The sequence below is a fragment of the Cryptomeria japonica genome, chromosome 10, assembly GCF_030272615.1.
Source record: "Cryptomeria japonica chromosome 10, Sugi_1.0, whole genome shotgun sequence".
In the NCBI taxonomy this organism is placed as follows: domain Eukaryota; kingdom Viridiplantae; phylum Streptophyta; class Pinopsida; order Cupressales; family Cupressaceae; genus Cryptomeria; species Cryptomeria japonica.
The window spans coordinates 319299388-319316774 of record NC_081414.1 but is presented as its reverse complement, the minus strand read 5'-3'; the positions used below and the strand labels follow the sequence as shown (position 1 = coordinate 319316774).

At 37.4% G+C, this 17387-nt stretch overlaps 1 protein-coding gene across 4 annotated transcripts in view; it reads right to left on the bottom strand.

Annotated features, from left to right (window-relative positions):
* Positions 1-17387, bottom strand: part of LOC131036706 (protein TIC 22, chloroplastic) — a 171856-nt gene that overhangs the window by 74070 nt on the left and 80399 nt on the right. For all 4 annotated transcript variants that reach the window (XR_009104132.2, XM_057968666.2, XM_057968667.2 and 1 more), the window contains one exon: positions 2384-2440. Coding sequence is in view for 3 of the 4 variants with exons in the window: in XM_057968666.2 (XP_057824649.2) it covers positions 2384-2440 (57 nt within the window). In the remaining variant the exon portion in view is untranslated. The remainder of the gene's footprint in view (positions 1-2383; positions 2441-17387) is intronic.

The window sequence follows — 17387 nt, the reverse complement described above, 5'->3', positions numbered from 1 at the left end:
TTCAAGATGAGCCTCGTGCTCATGTACATGGTTATTCGCTAACAAATTGAGGATAAACCATTGTAGAACCGAAATGTTTATGTAGTTCTTCCTCAACTCACAAATACTTTTTGTGATCCACTTGTGCAAATTAAATGTGAGAGAGATAAGAGTACCAAATCCAATGAGAGAAAGTAATACTGATTTCATACCAATCCATTTCGACCGCCAACTTTGAGTAGTAATTATTGAATAATAATTATATTGTAGTGCAACCTTCCTTGATCAATAGATGTTGGACTTGTGTTAAGATGGAAGGATCTTTGGCAACAAATGGGGGCAGTTAAAAATTTTAATTTTCAAAAAAAAATAAAAAATTAAGTGACGTACCACTATGTAGGTTAGGTCATAGGGCTCAACCTACAAAAATATATTTGCCCCAAAATCCACATTGTCAAAAAAATGGGCGAATTTATAGTCAAAATTCATCTCTCGGGCTTTTTGAGCACAATGGCAAGGTTTGTTTTGACCCAAAATGCTCCAAAGTGGCAGCTACCTCTCAGATCTGGCAACCACCTTCAAACTTCAAAACCTTGTAGATTTGGCCTCCAATGTCCAACTAGGGCAAAACAAGCAGCAAATCTGACTTTCTCGAGCACTCCAAACACAATGGTAAGCTCTGATCTAATGCAATAAGCTCCCAAAATGAACGTACAACACAAAGCCAAAAGAGGAATTGTCCCAAAATTTGGCATTTCTATCACACAATGCCAAAAGAGAAATTGTCCCAAAATTTGGTATTTCTATCACACCTTTCTAATTCTCAAAGTCGACAAAGATGCAAGAGAAGAGTATACTCAATGCTTCAAGAAAATACAAGATATATGTTCATGATCTCCCAAAAGACAATCCAAAGGCACTCAACTTGCTCTAATACCATGTAAGATTTGGCTATGGAGATAGCCACCCAAAATCTAGAGGTCTAAAGGAAAGCACAATGAAATGAGAATATCAAAATGATAAGAATAAATTGCATTCCTATAAAAAAAAATGCAAATAAAATATGAATTGAGATTACAAAGGAGACCCCTTGGTTATATAGGCCAAGGTGAACATAGGATTGCATGAAATTATGACATGTATCTTAATCTTATGACTTGAGATATAAAAGTGATAACTTATCCAATAAAGGTGGAAAAGTGATAACTATCCACTTAAAGTGGGAAGAATCTTATGTGGTCCCTAAGTAAACTTAAGTAACATGTGTGATTAGGACCTAGGTGATGAACATACTAGGTACAACACCTTATTCACACCAACAATATATAATATAAATATTTATTAAATTAATCATTTATTTTATTATTATATTATATATACATGTTTTTTGTATGGATGAAACCCAACCTAACCCCCCAAAAAATTTGCTGAATCCAAGAATCCAAACCAAGATCCAAACTAGAACTGGTAACATCGTGTTTAGTTTTTCAAATACTCACACAAAAAAGAGAAAAAAAATTATAAATATAGCATTTGTTTTTCGAAAAATTTAATATAGCATTTTCTGTCTTGCAAGTTAAATACACGCACAGCAAGGTTTAATATAGCATTTGTTGTATTAAAAGTTAAATATAGCTTTTATAGCCTACATAGAAAGAAAATTTTGTCGAAATCTGCCTTAGGTTCACCAACTTTTGTTTCCTCGGAGAGATTTATGAGCAGACAGAAAGAGTGGACATGGGCTTATCCCTCTCCCCTAAGGTTGCCAACTCGTTTAAGGATAAATTTGAAAAGATAGCTATCCAAATTTATCTCCTGAAACCTCATGACAATATAGTTTCATAGATGACACTAATGTTTGATGACCTCATGGTAAGAATACCATGGATGGTTTTTTGTCATGTCTCAATGCAAAATCAAAGCATATCTGATTCACCATGGAGGGAGTTGAAGATAAGAACCTCCCTTTCCTTGACAGTCTTTTACATTGCAAAGCAAATGGTTCCATCACCCATAAGAGTGTATGACAGAGGACCCAGAACAGAAGGTGCTCTATACTGATTATTTCCATTGAAGAGACAGACGAGGATGAGGCAAGGATCTTTCAAAGCCTAAAATAAGTCAAAAACAACTTCTCCCAAAGAAGAGATGATCCATGGGGAAGGAATTTCCCTCACTAATGAGCATGTGAGCCACATAGATATTGGTCCCAATAAATGTCCAAAATAAAAAACCATTACAAGATGTAAAATCCTAACATACAACTTTATTTTGCACGTGGCACTCTAGCAATTTATATAAATAATCATGCAAAGGGCTCAAAACAATATTTATTACTGAAAATCTAAAACTCTCTGATAACAAACCCAAAAAATTTAATGGTGGTGTATTCAAGTGGCAAAACCTGAAAAACAGGTACCCCAGGAAATGACTGTCCAGGAACTCCTGCTTTTGAAGCCGCCTGTAAGATATACATGCAGTCATAAGTGCACTACACACCTAGCAATGCAGTTCCAGATCCATTATATTTTCATAGGAAAAATCGTTTTCACGAGGATTCCCCTTCACAACAGATAATATAATTGAAACACAACGCTTTAATGTTAATGTTCTTTCTAAGTGACACAATTTGAAATCAAGTATTTCAAGTGAGCATTTCCCAGATAATATTTACAGCAAATACTTACATCTAAGAGAACAAGTTCTGAAAAAACATCAAAGATATACATAAAATGCTATAATAAAACACAATAACAGAGAGCACAAGGCCCAGTTTATGTGACATTTTCCAATCCTTTATTGATGGTAACTATGCTCATCCCTTATTCATGTGTTTTACATCATCTTTTGTGAAAATAGGATCTTTGTGTCAACCTGTCATTCCAATTACATTTATGGGACTAAGTTAAAATGGTTACCCTCAAATGCAAATGTTGATATTAAAAGATACAGTCATTCATAATATGCAACAGTTTCTATGTTAGAATTAAATCTTTCCTTGGTTATTGAAGTCCTAGTTATTAGGTACTAAGACCTAGGTTAAAAACAAAATTATTTTATTTTTATATAGCATTCCTACACAACCTTTTCTTCATTTTGCATATGGATTTTTCTTAAACTTTGTCCTCAGTGAGTTAGATAGAATAGTTTAAGTCGTAAAAGAAAAACTGGGTATTATCATAAAAACTAAATCCTTTTCCTCCAAACTACTATGATTCTTCCCTGTAATTTGATTGCCCTTGGTTTCAAATGATTCAATTGTATAACAATTTTTTAAGAGGTCAGTAAAAGGCAATGGGCACTTCAACGGGTTTTTGTGATAATATTCTTTCAAGCTATTCAAATGCCAAAACACATACAAGAGTTATACCTCAAATTAATCAACTTTCTTTCGCACTTTAGTTGTATATTTTCTGTAACATATGACTGTGTGCCTATCTATAATCAAGAGACTGTCTTATTATATGAAGAGACAACATGCTCCACTTAGAAAACATAATTGTAAGAATATCTTGTCATATTAACTAATATTTAAAATTAGAATTTAACCAACCTGATAAAGGTAAATAGCTATAATTAGGTAGTCAATTAGTGATCGATTAGATAGACAAAATCACATGATATTATAAAACATATAAAGAAACAAATGTGTGGTGGGAGAACTTATGGGAGTGTTGTGACCTATTTCACACATCGCCCCATCGCAGATGGGGACCCCCTTGTTTTTGCTTTTTAGGCTTTTTGTCCTAGCTCTGCAATTTCATAAATCCATTTTCGTTGAGAGGTTTTAAGAATTTTGAAGTCATCCCGAGCCAAATGGAGAAATCATGCTTTGATTTGCTTTTGAACATTGTCAATGTATCTAGAAGGTCTGAAGGACAAGGATCGCAATTGCTTTGAGTCATTTCTGACAACTTTCTATTTTTAGGAATTTATGCTTTTTGTTTTCTTCTAAAAAATAGAAAGTTTGATTTTTTGGCACTTTGGGCACATTCTGGGAAACAGCGTTTTTGGCTTGCTTTTTGCTTTTTTGCTTTTTCCTGCTTTTTTGAAAGTAGAACCTGGGTTTTGTTCCTCAGGTCATTTGGTCAATGCCCATGTCTTCAAATTCGAAATTTTTTGCCTCTTAAGTATAAAAAATAGGGTTATGTTTTTTTTGCTTTTTTCCAAGATTAGGGTTTTGATCCTCACGCCATGTCATTATTGCCCATGTTGTCAGAATTGCAAAAATTGGTCTCTAAGGGTAAAAAGAAAGGTGGTAACCCTAATTAGGGTTTTATTCCAAAAGATTAGCCATATGATTAGTGCCCATGTCCTCAAATTTGAAAAATTATACTTTAAGTGCAAAAAGCAAGGTGGTAACCCTAATTAGTGTTTTTTCCAGAATATTAGCCATATGATCAATGCCCATATCCTCAAATTTGAAACATTGTCTTTAAGTGCAAAAAGCAAGGTGGTAACCCTAATTAGGGTTTTGTTCCAGATAGTCCAGGTATAAACATGACAAGTCAAAAATGGACATGGCCATTTGGATGAATGTGTTTGGAAAGAAGTCGCATAAAAGTTAAAATTCACTCATGACAAGAAAAGATGGTTTGATCGGCTTGGAATCATGTCCAAGCATAAGCACATTCAACAAAGGTACACAATCTTCCAAGTCTGCCTAGAAGGAGAAGGCATATGACAAGTGAACTCTGCCTTGGACATGTCCAACAGTCTTCCAAGCCCGCCTTGGCATGGAGTCTTCCAAGAGAAATGGCACAAGAAGCATAACGTCCGCCCAAGTATGTTGGAGAAAGTGGCAAGGTAAAACTCAAGTCAGACAAGGCATGAGAAAGAATGTCCAATGATCTTCCAAGTCCGCCTCATGCACAAGTGGAATTGGCAGACACTTGCTAAACTCCTACCTTCAGTCAACTAACCCATGGCAAGAGTAAATTAGACTCCTACTCGAGGTTAAGCCATCAAGACCAAGTTGAAAGGAAAGAAATAAAATTAAGGCAAAGTTGGCTATGCAAGGAGAGAAAGCTAAAGCAAGAATGTCAAAACATCTTCCAACCCCGCCTAGCTCATGTCAAGATTGGTAAAGCCTTTGCCAAGTCCACCAAGACATGGCAAGAGTCATGCAAACTCCGCCTTGTCCAAGAAAGCTCAAAGTCCGCCTAGCAAAGGTTGACATGAACATGTCAAAGCATCTTCAAAGTCCGCCAAGACACTTGTGAGAAAAGAAAAACAAGTCAAGGCACATGTAAGGATGGGCAAACATACTCGCCATGTAGACAAAAGCAAAACAAAAGACATTGTCCAATAAAGCTCCAAGTTCGCTTGGCACAAAGAAAGCAAAGCATGAAATAAAGCAAACACTTCCCTAAGCATAAACAAGGAGAAAGGAATAAAGCAAATAAAGCAAGTAAACAAAAGATGAAAGCAAAGGCAATGCAAACTTTGCCTACGTTGGAAGATAAAGCCAAAACAAAGTTGGCTAGACTCTATCAAAGTTTGCCCTCAAGAAGACATAAAACAAATAAAGCTTGGCTCGCCTAAACAAACGATGAAAGCAATAAAACATGCATGTCTTAATATCATCAAAGTCCACCCTCCTAAAGTACTGACAAAAGACATATCCAAGTTCACAGCCTAAGGAAAGCATGGAGAAAGTCAAGACAAGTTTGAAAGGAAAGATGTCCAAACATTGATAAACTCCGATCTGCAGTTAATTGAACTCAGATCTGCAATTAGGGTTAATGATAAAGCAAATCACAAGTTAATCAAAGCAAAGATGGCATGACTTCTTCCAAGTCCGCCATGGTAAAGACAAACAAAGTTGGCAAACAAGATATGAAGTCCGCCCATGAAGGAGATGTCCAACAAAGTTTGAAGTCCACCTAGATGGATGTCTAGACATAGCATATTGGAAAGATGGCCGATAAAGCCCAAAGTCCGCCCTTAGCAAAGACTCTCCAAAGTCTGCCCTAGACACAAGAAAAGATAACCAAATTTTCAAGTTGACAAGAGATTTCCAAAGTCCACCTTGGCATATAAACTTCCAAGTCCGCCTAAGGAAGAGAAAATTAAAGCAAGACAAGGTTGAGAAGAGTGTGGCAAGGACTCAGCCAACTCCGCCCTTGGCTAATACACTCCAAAGTCCACCCAAGGGGTATGTAAGTATGAACATGGCACAAACTTCATGAAGTCTGCCTAGGCTAAAGAGAAGATAAAAAAGGTTTACCAATACATGGCAAAGACCAAGGAAACTATCAAAGTTCGCCAAAGAGAATTGTCCAAACAACTTGGACAGCATAGCAAGAAGCAAGACATTGGCTGAGTACGCCTTGAGAAGAAATTAAAAAATGGCAAAGTAAATTAAACAAAAATTTAAAGTTGGCAAAAACATTAATCTTCCAAGTTCACCTAGGCATAAATGGAATATGTGAAGATGCCTAAGCCAGGCATGAGAAATTCGACCAAGATCTGAAGGTTAGACACGAAGACAATCAACTTGCCATGACAAAGAGAGAAAAATGGCTAGAGGAATAACAATTTCGACCAATAAGAACATGAAATTAAGGGTCATCCGAACGAACAAGTTGGAAAATAAAATTTGACACATGAATATTTTTAATTATTTTCCAATACTTAGGATTATTTTCAAAAGAAAAATAATTTCAACCCTTGGAAATATTTTCGAACATTCAAGAATTTTGGAAATTAAAAGAAAGTTCTAGAAGATTCCTTAGCTAAGGATGAAATTTTGAGAGAGAAATAAAACTTTCCATTTTGGAAAGATTTAAAACATTAAAACACAAAAAAATTATAAAAAAAAAAACACAAAGATGAAGCTTCTAAGTTTAAAATCTTTTTACTCTATATATTTTCAACCAGTCACTTTCAGAACTCACTGTTCGGGTTGGAAATTTGGAGAGCAATTGAGAAGAAGTTTTCTCTCTCAGAATTTGGTGAAAATCAATTTTTGAAGAGGAATTGTGAAGGAGTAAAATTTTCCGAGTGTTGGAACACAAGAACAGGGTGCTTCTTTCTGATTTTAAGACAATTTTCAGAATTGAAGGTGAAATTCAGTCACAAAGATCAATTTCTAAGACAGTCTGAAATTGACTGAATTTTTCTATTATCCTGTCTTATTTCTCTCAAAATTTATCAATTTCTTGACTAAATTCTTCACTTTCAGTCTGCTTTTTTGCAGAAATTTAACCTTTTTAACAGGCCGAAAGTGAAAATTCCAAGAAAAAGCATCAGAAATCAGAATTAAAACCTTAGAAATAATATTGAATATTCGTTGTGTTATGCAGGTTGATGACCACCAAAGGAACACCTTCTAGAAAAGCGCCAATGAAGTTTGCCAATAAAGGAGTTCAGCCAGAATCAAAGATCAAATCTAAATGGAAGAATGTCACAAACACTGACCTTGGACATGTGGACTTAGAAGAATTCAGAAAGAGAATGTGCGAGCATGATGGACACCTACCAACACCCATTGCTTGTCGGATGATGAGAAATGGCATCGTCCAAGCAGCGGGATTTCCTCCGACTAAAGAATGTGCTAAGCAGATAGTTGAATGTGCTATCCACTACAACGCACAATCAAGAGAGATCATTGCACCTGATGGAAGAGTTTTAGCTAATCTTTCAAAGTTCGCCATCCAAGAGATGTTTGGAATTCCAAACTACAATAAAACCCCCTACAAGACCAAAGAAGATACCAAAAGGATCTATGATAGCCAATCTGAACTTTGTGCGGCAAATATTAACAAGTCATGGTTGGAAAAGAAAAGATCCCAAGGGAAAGTGCCAAAGCATATGTTGCGCCCATACTCCAAAAAAGAATATGGTGATATCATCCTACTGCTGAATAGGGTAATGGGCAGCCCTCAGGATGCACCATTCAAGACATGGATGTACTATTTCATTGATGAAATCACCTCGGGAATCAAGATGTTCAATTGGTCCCGCATAATCAGCAACAATCTTCATGAACAATAGATAAATTTGTAGAGGGCAAAGTCATTCTACATGAGCTCCTACATTATCTACTCATTGACCAGAAATTTTAGATTTCCAGACTGATTTGTAGAGGCGTAGTCGGCAATGAAGAAAATGAATTCAAGTCTTATGACTGTTATCCTCAGCTACAACTTAAGGAGAAGAGACATTTCAAGCGAGTCAATGATGCATTCCTGATGTACATCACAAGGACATTACAAGGAAGAACTCACCATAGGCTATCTCCTAAAGCTCAAAGTCTAATCAGCAAGTATGGATCTTGGTTTATCTAGTTTTCGAAATTTGTATAAATAAGAGTTCAAGGTTTTGACAATTGTCCTTACCGACTTCCGATCTATCCAACCAATAGGATGGTCCTACTTGAAGTTCTCAGACAACTAGAAACATATAAGAGCTTCAAAAGAATAAGGTAGAAGGCAGCAATATCCTTTCCATTCTTTATTGGAAATATGGGTGAGTCTTGTCCTACAACACAAGCAGCTGAAAGTGCCAAGCTAGAAATGCAGTGGTATCCCTCTACATTCTACCGATCCAGAGCTAATTATGATCCTCTCAGCAATATTGGATTAGTGAATGGAGAAAGATTCAAAAATAGAGTGGACATAGAGGATTTTTGGGCAAATGCTACAGATGAATTTGACATCAAGAAAAGACTATGATTCAGACTACCAGTAAGCTTGATCAGAACGACTGAACCTTTCCTTGTGTCGGATCAGCTGGAAGATAATGGAGAGTATACTCAGCCTAACTTTGATGAGCATGCACCTCTTCCTCCTATCAAATGGTCAGAGCCAGAGCATGTAGACTTGACCACCTTGATGCGACTAGTTATGAAATATTCCAGGTGGTGGGTTGATCAGCAGAGTCATAGATTAAGACAGAGAAATATAACCTTGACTTATGACCCGATGGGTGAAGCAAAAGAATGTTCTTCAAATGTTGAGGCATCTCAAAGTGCCAGACCACTCGAAAGTGCTAAAAGGAAAGGGAAGGCATTTGTGAATGAAGGACCTACTCAGAAGAAACAAAGGCTAGAACCATCTCATTATGCCGCATCAGCAAACATAATTGATACATTAGCTATTGATAAGTCATTGGCAGAGATGGAAATTCCTTCCCCAGTCCATGGAGAAAATGTAGAGTCAATCCATCAACAAGATGAGAAGCCTCTGTCCCCTACAGGCACGGAAGTATTGGAGTCGGACAATGAAATGGATATTGAGGAAGGAGAATTTCAAGAAGGAATGATTTCCGCCCTTCGAGGTATCGCATATGAAGAAGGCAGTTAGGAAGTGGAAGGCATTGAGCAGCCCACTATTCTTGATTGGCTGAAAGAAAGATTGAAACTAAAAACACAAGAAGTAGAAGTTCAAGAAGAGGATGATATGGCAGATTTCTTGGCCAGATTAGAATAGGTTACCACAAAGAAGCCAACCAGGAGGTTTTCCACCATCCAGAGAGATGAAGCCGGCTGCAGGACAGTGCAAATTGTCATGCCAAAAGTAGACAAGGCAAAGGGAGATATTGGTCCCCATGAATATCAAGTCACTGCAATCAGTTTAGGACCAACTACCAAGAAGCAGGAAGCTGAAGACTTGGATAATTCAATTGCTTCCATGAAAGCAAGAATTAATTGATGGAAGTATAATCGAAGCAGGAGCGGCATATGATTTCAGCAGTTGGCACTGGACATTAGTTGCACGCAGTGAAGTCTTGGAAAAAGTGAAGACAAATGCTGACAGAGCAGAGGAGCAGATAAAAGAAATTCAAGACAAGGTTTACCTTGTAGCTGCAGAGGTACTTGAAAAGGAAACTATCCAAGAGAAGGATATGAAGTCAGAAAATCTAAAGGTCAAGACACAGGAAATCTTCTCCACTGGACTAGTCCTGAAGCAGAATTTAGCTAAGGCATCCAACCTCCTGTCCATCAGAGATGCTTTCTAGAAACAGGAATTAGATTGGTAAATCACTTTTGCTATATGTGCAGATGATTTGGAAGGATTAGAATTCAAAGTTAGTGTGCTGCCACATGTCACGATAGAAGAGGTTGATCAGATTGTGTCCAAGTTCATTGAATTTCCTGCTTCTCAACAGGAGAAGGGGGTGCAATCCTTAAAAATAGCACCTTGTGCCAATTGTCTTACATGCACTGGATATTGGTTTTATTTTGGGAAACTCTAATTAGGGTTAGGTTGTCTTAATCTCGACCATTGATCTTAGAGTGATCTCAGCCATTCATCTTTTTTCAGACACTCTATATAAACTCATTCTCTCATTTCATTTCAATGTGGAGAGATTTATGAAATTGTTGCATAGAGCTACTTGGATAATAAAAAGTTCATAATCAGTATTGTTTTGAAGTCTTATTGTTATCAAGTGGTTGCATGGTTGCATATTTTCTTCAGCACTTAGAATAGATTTTCTTTAAGTAGTTTGCTTTGAAGTTATTAGATGAATGAAAGATTGATAGTCTAGATTGGTGAAATTTTACTCATACTTCTTTTGGATGGATGATTTCCATTCAATGTGTAAAGTTAGCCTGAGCTTTTGATGTGGATGCTTAACTTCCACTTTGAGTAATATTGTTCAATTGTTGGTATTATTCATAAGTGTGAAAATCTTTAGCACAACCTTAGAAGATTGCACATACTTTGCGTAGTTGTCCTAAGTGTGGCGAAACAAAGTGTCGTTTATTGGTTTCACCCAATCTACACCGTCTCTTGAGTTCTTAGCAATAGTTAGAATTCCTCAACCCTTATCCATTTTATCTTTTTTGAAATCCCAAATCAGAAAATCCAAAAAACAAAGAGCATTTATTGATAAATTCACTTATTGATAAATTCGCCCAAGTCCAACTTGTGAATGATACTAGTTGTCAAGCGTAAGTCCCCCTTGTATTTCAGCACACACTACCACATAAAGTCGCTCGTTCGCACATATAGACCTTGCAGTCGCCTTGTGGTCTTTCTCACAATCTTGGCACAAGTAGTGATTTTGATCAAGAGAGGATAGAGTATCCTTGGATATTTTATTCTAATGTTCAGTATATGATAAAACGTACACCAACAGGGAGCACATCTAGTTTCAGATATGTATCATTGTTGTTACTATGTCAATTACCATTTCTTTCCAAATGTATTTTTTATTTAATCTATTTGTGATTGTGTTCCACAAGGACATGGGTCATGTCCTTTCCGGTCATCTTAGACATATGGGATGTTTTGGGGACAAAAAGATTAGCACCATAAGCACCCACTATGATAAAAAAAATTGTGCAAAACTTTAGACATCCCCACAATGTTTCCTCAATATCTTCACAACCTGTTGTGACGTTTTCACACATCGCCCCATTGCAAATGGGGACCCATGTTTTTTGCTCGTTTTCGCTTTGCTTTTTAGGGTTTTGGTTTGAATCCAGTCGGTTTTGAGAGCTTTTTGAGCTTCCTTTCGTAGGATGCAAATTTTGAATGCAATGAATTCGCCAGAATGGTCTAATTTTCAATTGGAATGTTGATGCAGAGCTTAAATTTGTCTAAGTGTTGAAGATGAAATGTGAATTTTTGTCCAATTGGATATTTTTGACCAAATTTTGACATTTTTGATTTTTTGATCCTAGGCATCTCAAATGATTTGTTTTCGCCTTGTGAAGTGTTAAAATGTGTAAAATCATGTTATTTTGGCCTGTAGGAGCAAAATCGCTCATGTCCCTCAATGAAGGACGGGAGCTCGTTTTCAAATATTTTACTATTCCTGCAGGGTCAAGATGAATTACGAATTGGAAGTGATGGAGAAAGGCGAGATCTTTCCATTGAATATAAATTGAAGATTTTCATGAGCACAGAAATGCCTCCAGGGGAAAAATCGCTCCTGTCCCTCAGTGAAGGACCGGAGCTACAAATCCAATTTTGCTTTGTCCTTGCAAGATTTTAACATCTTGACGATGTGAAAAGGTCCAAAGAGGTGCATTTTATCAAATGAATATAACTTGAAGCGCTGTCGGGGAGATCAACAGGATAACAAGTCCGGCTTGAGTAAGGTCCTGATCCTGAAATTTGGCTAAGTCTGGAATGTCCTGATCCTGAATTTGGCTAAGTCTGGAATGTCCTGATCTTGAATTTGACTAAGTCTGGAAACTGACAAACCTCCAAAAACTAGATTTTGCAATATAACTCCTGGAGGTCTGAAACCACTCTCAAACATCCTGAAAGTATATATGGAATATAACTTAAAGTATAAGAAAGAAGAAACATAGAAGGAAATGTCACTTATACTTAAATGTTATATTCCATAAAAATTGTCCTCATAGAGAGTGCGAAAGGTCAAATTTCGCTCGTGTCCTTCTCCAAGGGTCCAGAGCGAAAAGCGCTCCTCTCCCTCTCCAAGGGACCAAGGCGAATCGCTCGTGTCCCTCACCAAGGTACCAGAGCGAAAATGCTTAGCTGAGCCATTCCTGACCTTGTTTGGACGAATCGAGACATCAAAGGCATGGTGAAGGACGAAATAAGCATGATAGAGCATCCAGACTTGATCAAAAACAACGAAATAATGAAGTTTTTGCCTAGAGGGTCAAATTCGCTCCTGTCCCTCACTGAAGGACCAGAGCGAAATTCTTCACAAGGTACGATCTCGGCAAAGATCAAGCAAGTTTTATGTTTGAAGGCAAGAAAGAGGGCAAGTTGAACCTATTGAAGATAAATTGAAGATTGCCAAACATCAACAAACGACCCAAATGTCCTAGTTCGCTCCTGTCCCTCAGGAAGGGACCAGAGCGATTTTTGTTATAAATGATTTTCTTGCTAAGTTTCAATCGATCCCAAGGCATGAATGAATGGAAGGACGCATTACGAACCCGTTGAATATAAATTTGGAAGCTAGCAAAGTGAAATGAAGACCACAAGAGCAAGTTCGCTCCTGTCCCTCTCCAAGGGACCAGAGCGATATTTCCATTAAGGCATAGATTTCAAGAGACAAGCAAGTATCAAACTACCACAAGGATCGACAGGACGTCATTACGCGCGTTGAAGATAATTCTAAGTTGAAATAAACAAGAACAAGCTCACAATGATGAATTTCGCTCCTGTCCCTCTCCAAGGGACCAGAGCGATATTGGATATATTGGCCAATTCATGCGAAATTTACGTGAGGTCAAGGTTTTGCAAGATCATAGAGGGTCCATGGCTTGATTAAAAGGTGATGCACGAAGATTTCGAACGTAAAATGATCATCAAGTTGAACATAGAGGCTATATCGCTCCTGTCCCTCTCCAAGGGACCAGGGTGATTTGTATGGGATCCTTCATTTTCCTTCAAACTCATGCCAAGTCAAGGTTTTTCGAGATCACACAAGGTATAAGGTGTCTTTTGAAGATGATATGCAAGAGTTTTGAACGTCAAAGTGTTACCAATTTGTGCAAGGAACTCATATCGCTCCTGTCCTTTGGACAAGGACCAAGGCGATTTTCATCAAAACACTCATGTCCCGTCAAAACCAAGACAAGGCAAAGATGGGCATGGTCAAGGACGTCATTTGGAAGGCAATGAATGAGGAGTTAAAATCAAAAACGATGAATTTCAAGCTAGACCACATGGATCGCTCCTGTCCCTCTCCAAGGGACCAGGGCGATATTCTTCTAAACACCAAAACGCCTCGTTGAATTCAAGTAAAATGAAAGTGGAATGGAGGAATAACATTGTTTGTCCCTCACAATGAAAATTGGAGTTCGAAGATGTAAGATCAAGGAGATAGCATGAAGATCGCTCCTGTCCCTCTCCAAGGGACCAGGGCGATATCACCACAAAAGGACATTCAATCGCAAGGATAAGTCAATCAAGTTCGAAGATCCCAAGGAAAATGGCAAATTCAACGTAGAAATGAAGACCTTGGACGTAAAAAATGCAAGAATTATGATCAAATTGATGGATCGCTCCTGTCCCCCAGTCAGGGACCAGGGCGATGAGGTACGTATCTTCTCACTTTTTTATTTTGGCGCTTAAAACACATTTTTTTAATTTATTTAAATGCTAACAAAATCGATATTTTATTAAAAATAGCATTTAAATATTGCGCTTAATGTTAATTAATTATTTTGCCTTGTAAAAATCGAATTTGTCAATTTAAATGATAAAGGCATTTAATTAATTATTTATTAATTAATAAAAATCAAGAGGAGCGCTTAGATAGGGAGGTCGGCCTTTATTATTTAATTAAAAATCGTTTAAAATTGCTTTATTTCACAAAAGTCGGCCTTAGGGTGAATGATGAGCGGCGCTTATATAAGGGAGGTGAAAGATTTTTATTTTCACATTATCATTTTTATCATCTCAAGTGCGATTTAAGGAAGACAAAGGGAGAAGTGCGAAGTTGTGTTCAAGGAGGTGCGAATTTATATCCAAAGGAAGGCGTTAGTACTATCCAAGGAAGTGCGAACTTGTCCAAGGCATTGGAGATCACGTCCAAGACTTGAAGGGTGGCGAAGTTGATAAGGGTGGCGAAGTGTCAAATGAGGTGGCGTCCTAGTCATCATTTCTCCAATCAGTGAAGTCCATCTCAGCATGTCCAGATTCAATGTACTTAACTCATGGAAGGTGGCACAAACTCCGATGTACCTACACCGGCTATCCATTGGTCGATTTTTCTAAAAGGGACATGTGTCCAAGCAATACAATTTTATCATTGGTCAAACATTAAATGTTATGTAATGGTTGTAACAAACCCTAATTAGGGTTTTTCATTGTTGAATCTTGGCCATTGATCTTGAATTGATCTAAGCCATCAAATTGTATTGTGGGCACTATATAAGCCCAGACATTTCATTTGTAAAAGAGTTAGATAGAATTAGAGAGAGTTGTAAATAGTTGAAAGTAGTTAGAGAGTAGAATAGGAGGACAAGGCAAGAAATTGTTGCCATTGATTGTAAACAAACTCCATTTTCATTGAAGTAATGGTGAAATATGTCGTTTTCTTGCAATTTGCATGGTTTCTTGTTGAGTCTTCAATCTTAGATGGTAAATGATTAGATGAATGGAGGAAATGTGATTGATTGATGGTGGAATTCATATATCCATACTACTAGCAGTTTGTTGATTGCAGACTTGCCTTGTGTAGTCAACTGGAATCATTCAGCTCAAGCTCAATTTCAATTTGTCGCCTCTTCATTGATATGCATCAACTTGGATGGTATCTATGCCTGCGGTGATGATTTGAACATCATAAAGCTTCCCATAGAAGATCGCACTAGTCTTGTGTAGATGTTCCATTGATGTCAAAACAAGACCTAGTTGGAGTTTCATCAAAAATCAAATCATTGCTCCTACATTCTTAGTGTTAGGATTAGATCCTCTCTTCGCCCTTATCTTTTTTCCATTTTTTCAAATCCAAGTTAGTAAGAGCCTGTGTCCAGCAAAGCAGATAGGAAATTCAATCATCACATGTAAGTCCCCTTGTGATCCCAGCAAATCACATCATACCACTGGAGCTTGTCCACACGTGGAGACCCCACTAAAAGAACCTTGGAGTCCATCTAACTGATCCTTTTTGCAGATCTTCAGCAGTTAGAGACTATTTTCTCAAGAGAGGATAAGATGCCTATTGGTATTTTATTCTGTGTATGATGGTGTACAAAATACACGTCAACACAACCCAAGGGAGGTTTTGATGCAGAAGCATCCTAGGGGTTGAGCAATCTTGCATCACCCAAAAATGATTTGCCTTTCTTTTTCTATTTATCTTGTATGTATTGGGTGTTTTGGTATGCATTTTTGTGTCTTTGTGAGCTTGACAGATCTACTACAGTAACACAAAGACAAATGATAAGAGGCATTGGTGCTGCATGGGCACACAAGCTGAAGCAGACTACTGCCTTTCAAAAAACAGAGTACAAATCCTTGTGGAACTACACAGGGTAGAGCATGTCAGTTGGGTGCATTGCGTTGCTAGTTGCCACACAAACTTAGTGAAGCCATGTAGGATCTTGTCCATACCTTGGGACATGGGTATGCAAAGAAACCATTTGAAGACCAATGGATGGAAAACGACAAACAACTCAATTATGTTAGATCGCACAGATTGAAAATTTTGTTTGAGTGGCATATAGAGGCATTTCAAAACAGCCTAGTAATCTATAAATGCAGAGTTAGAAGTTGAATCGTCAAAGAACCTTGGAGCTTCAGTTAAAAACAAGTGGCACAAAAAAAAAATCCATTCCTATACTTGTGGGAAGATCAAACATTGATGCACCAACTTAAATTCTCCTTCTGCAATGGTTGTTGAAGTCCTAGCTAGAGTCATGATAAAGTTGTTGAAGACAAGACTCAAAGTAGTCCTGAACATAAATAGGCTCACAATAAGGGGAAGATTCTAATGCAAAGAGTCACTGCAAGTAGGCTGAATATTGTTGGTTGGGTAGCGTTGATTGGTCGGGTTCCATATATTATAGAGTGACCCATAGTACATGTAATTCTTTTGCATATAATAGAGATTGTGTTTTCCAAATTCTTTGTTGCTCTTTCTTATTTGCTGATTATATTGTGTTTCATTGGGCAAATATTAGCTAGTTGCTCATTTGACCTGCTTGCAGACTGCATCAAGTGTTATCAGAGCAAGAGTTGAGTCATATGAGTGAGTTGTGCGAACTTCATAATTTGACATTGCAAGAGGAGGAGAGGAGCTAATGGTGGAGCCATGGCTTGTACCTACTCTACTACTTTTTGTTGTTGCAGCTCAACTTTAGAGGGCATTGGAACCCTAGAGGAAAATACACCTGTAATCTTTTTTTCTTTAATTGCTTCCATCTTCATTTGTATCTAGTTGGAAGTTCTCTATATAACATTCCAATTTCTTCGCTCCAAGGAAATAATGAAAGGATCAAACCAGTTTAGTATTGGGAATGGAGTTGTGGCTAACCCTTTCTAATCATATGTATGTGATCTAACATCCTCATCGCCCTCTTCATGCTCCTTAGGGTACTTAAATAACTAGAAACTTTTATCTGAGTTGATGTAGGCAGCAAAAATCCCCTTTTTCTAACTTGGGATTCACTGGCACAATTCGCATAAAAATCTTCTAAATTAGGCAGATAAGCATAATTTATTCCTAGCTTTTCTTCCATAATTCCTTGTGGATCAAATTAAGGGCTGTCTTAAAACACCTTAAAGTTATAAATAGAAATTTATTTCTCAACATTCTTGGCAACATTGCATGTCCTGCAAGAGAAATATGCAATTCTGATGGACCATTGTTTCTCCCTCGAGGTCTGGATCTGAAAATAGACCCAATTGTCGATGTAATTCCAATAGAAGAATCTTGTCATTAGAGTACTTGGGTAGCATTCACATTTAAATTTGCAACTCTGATGTAGTCAAATATTGTTAGCTAAATGAACCAATTTCCAT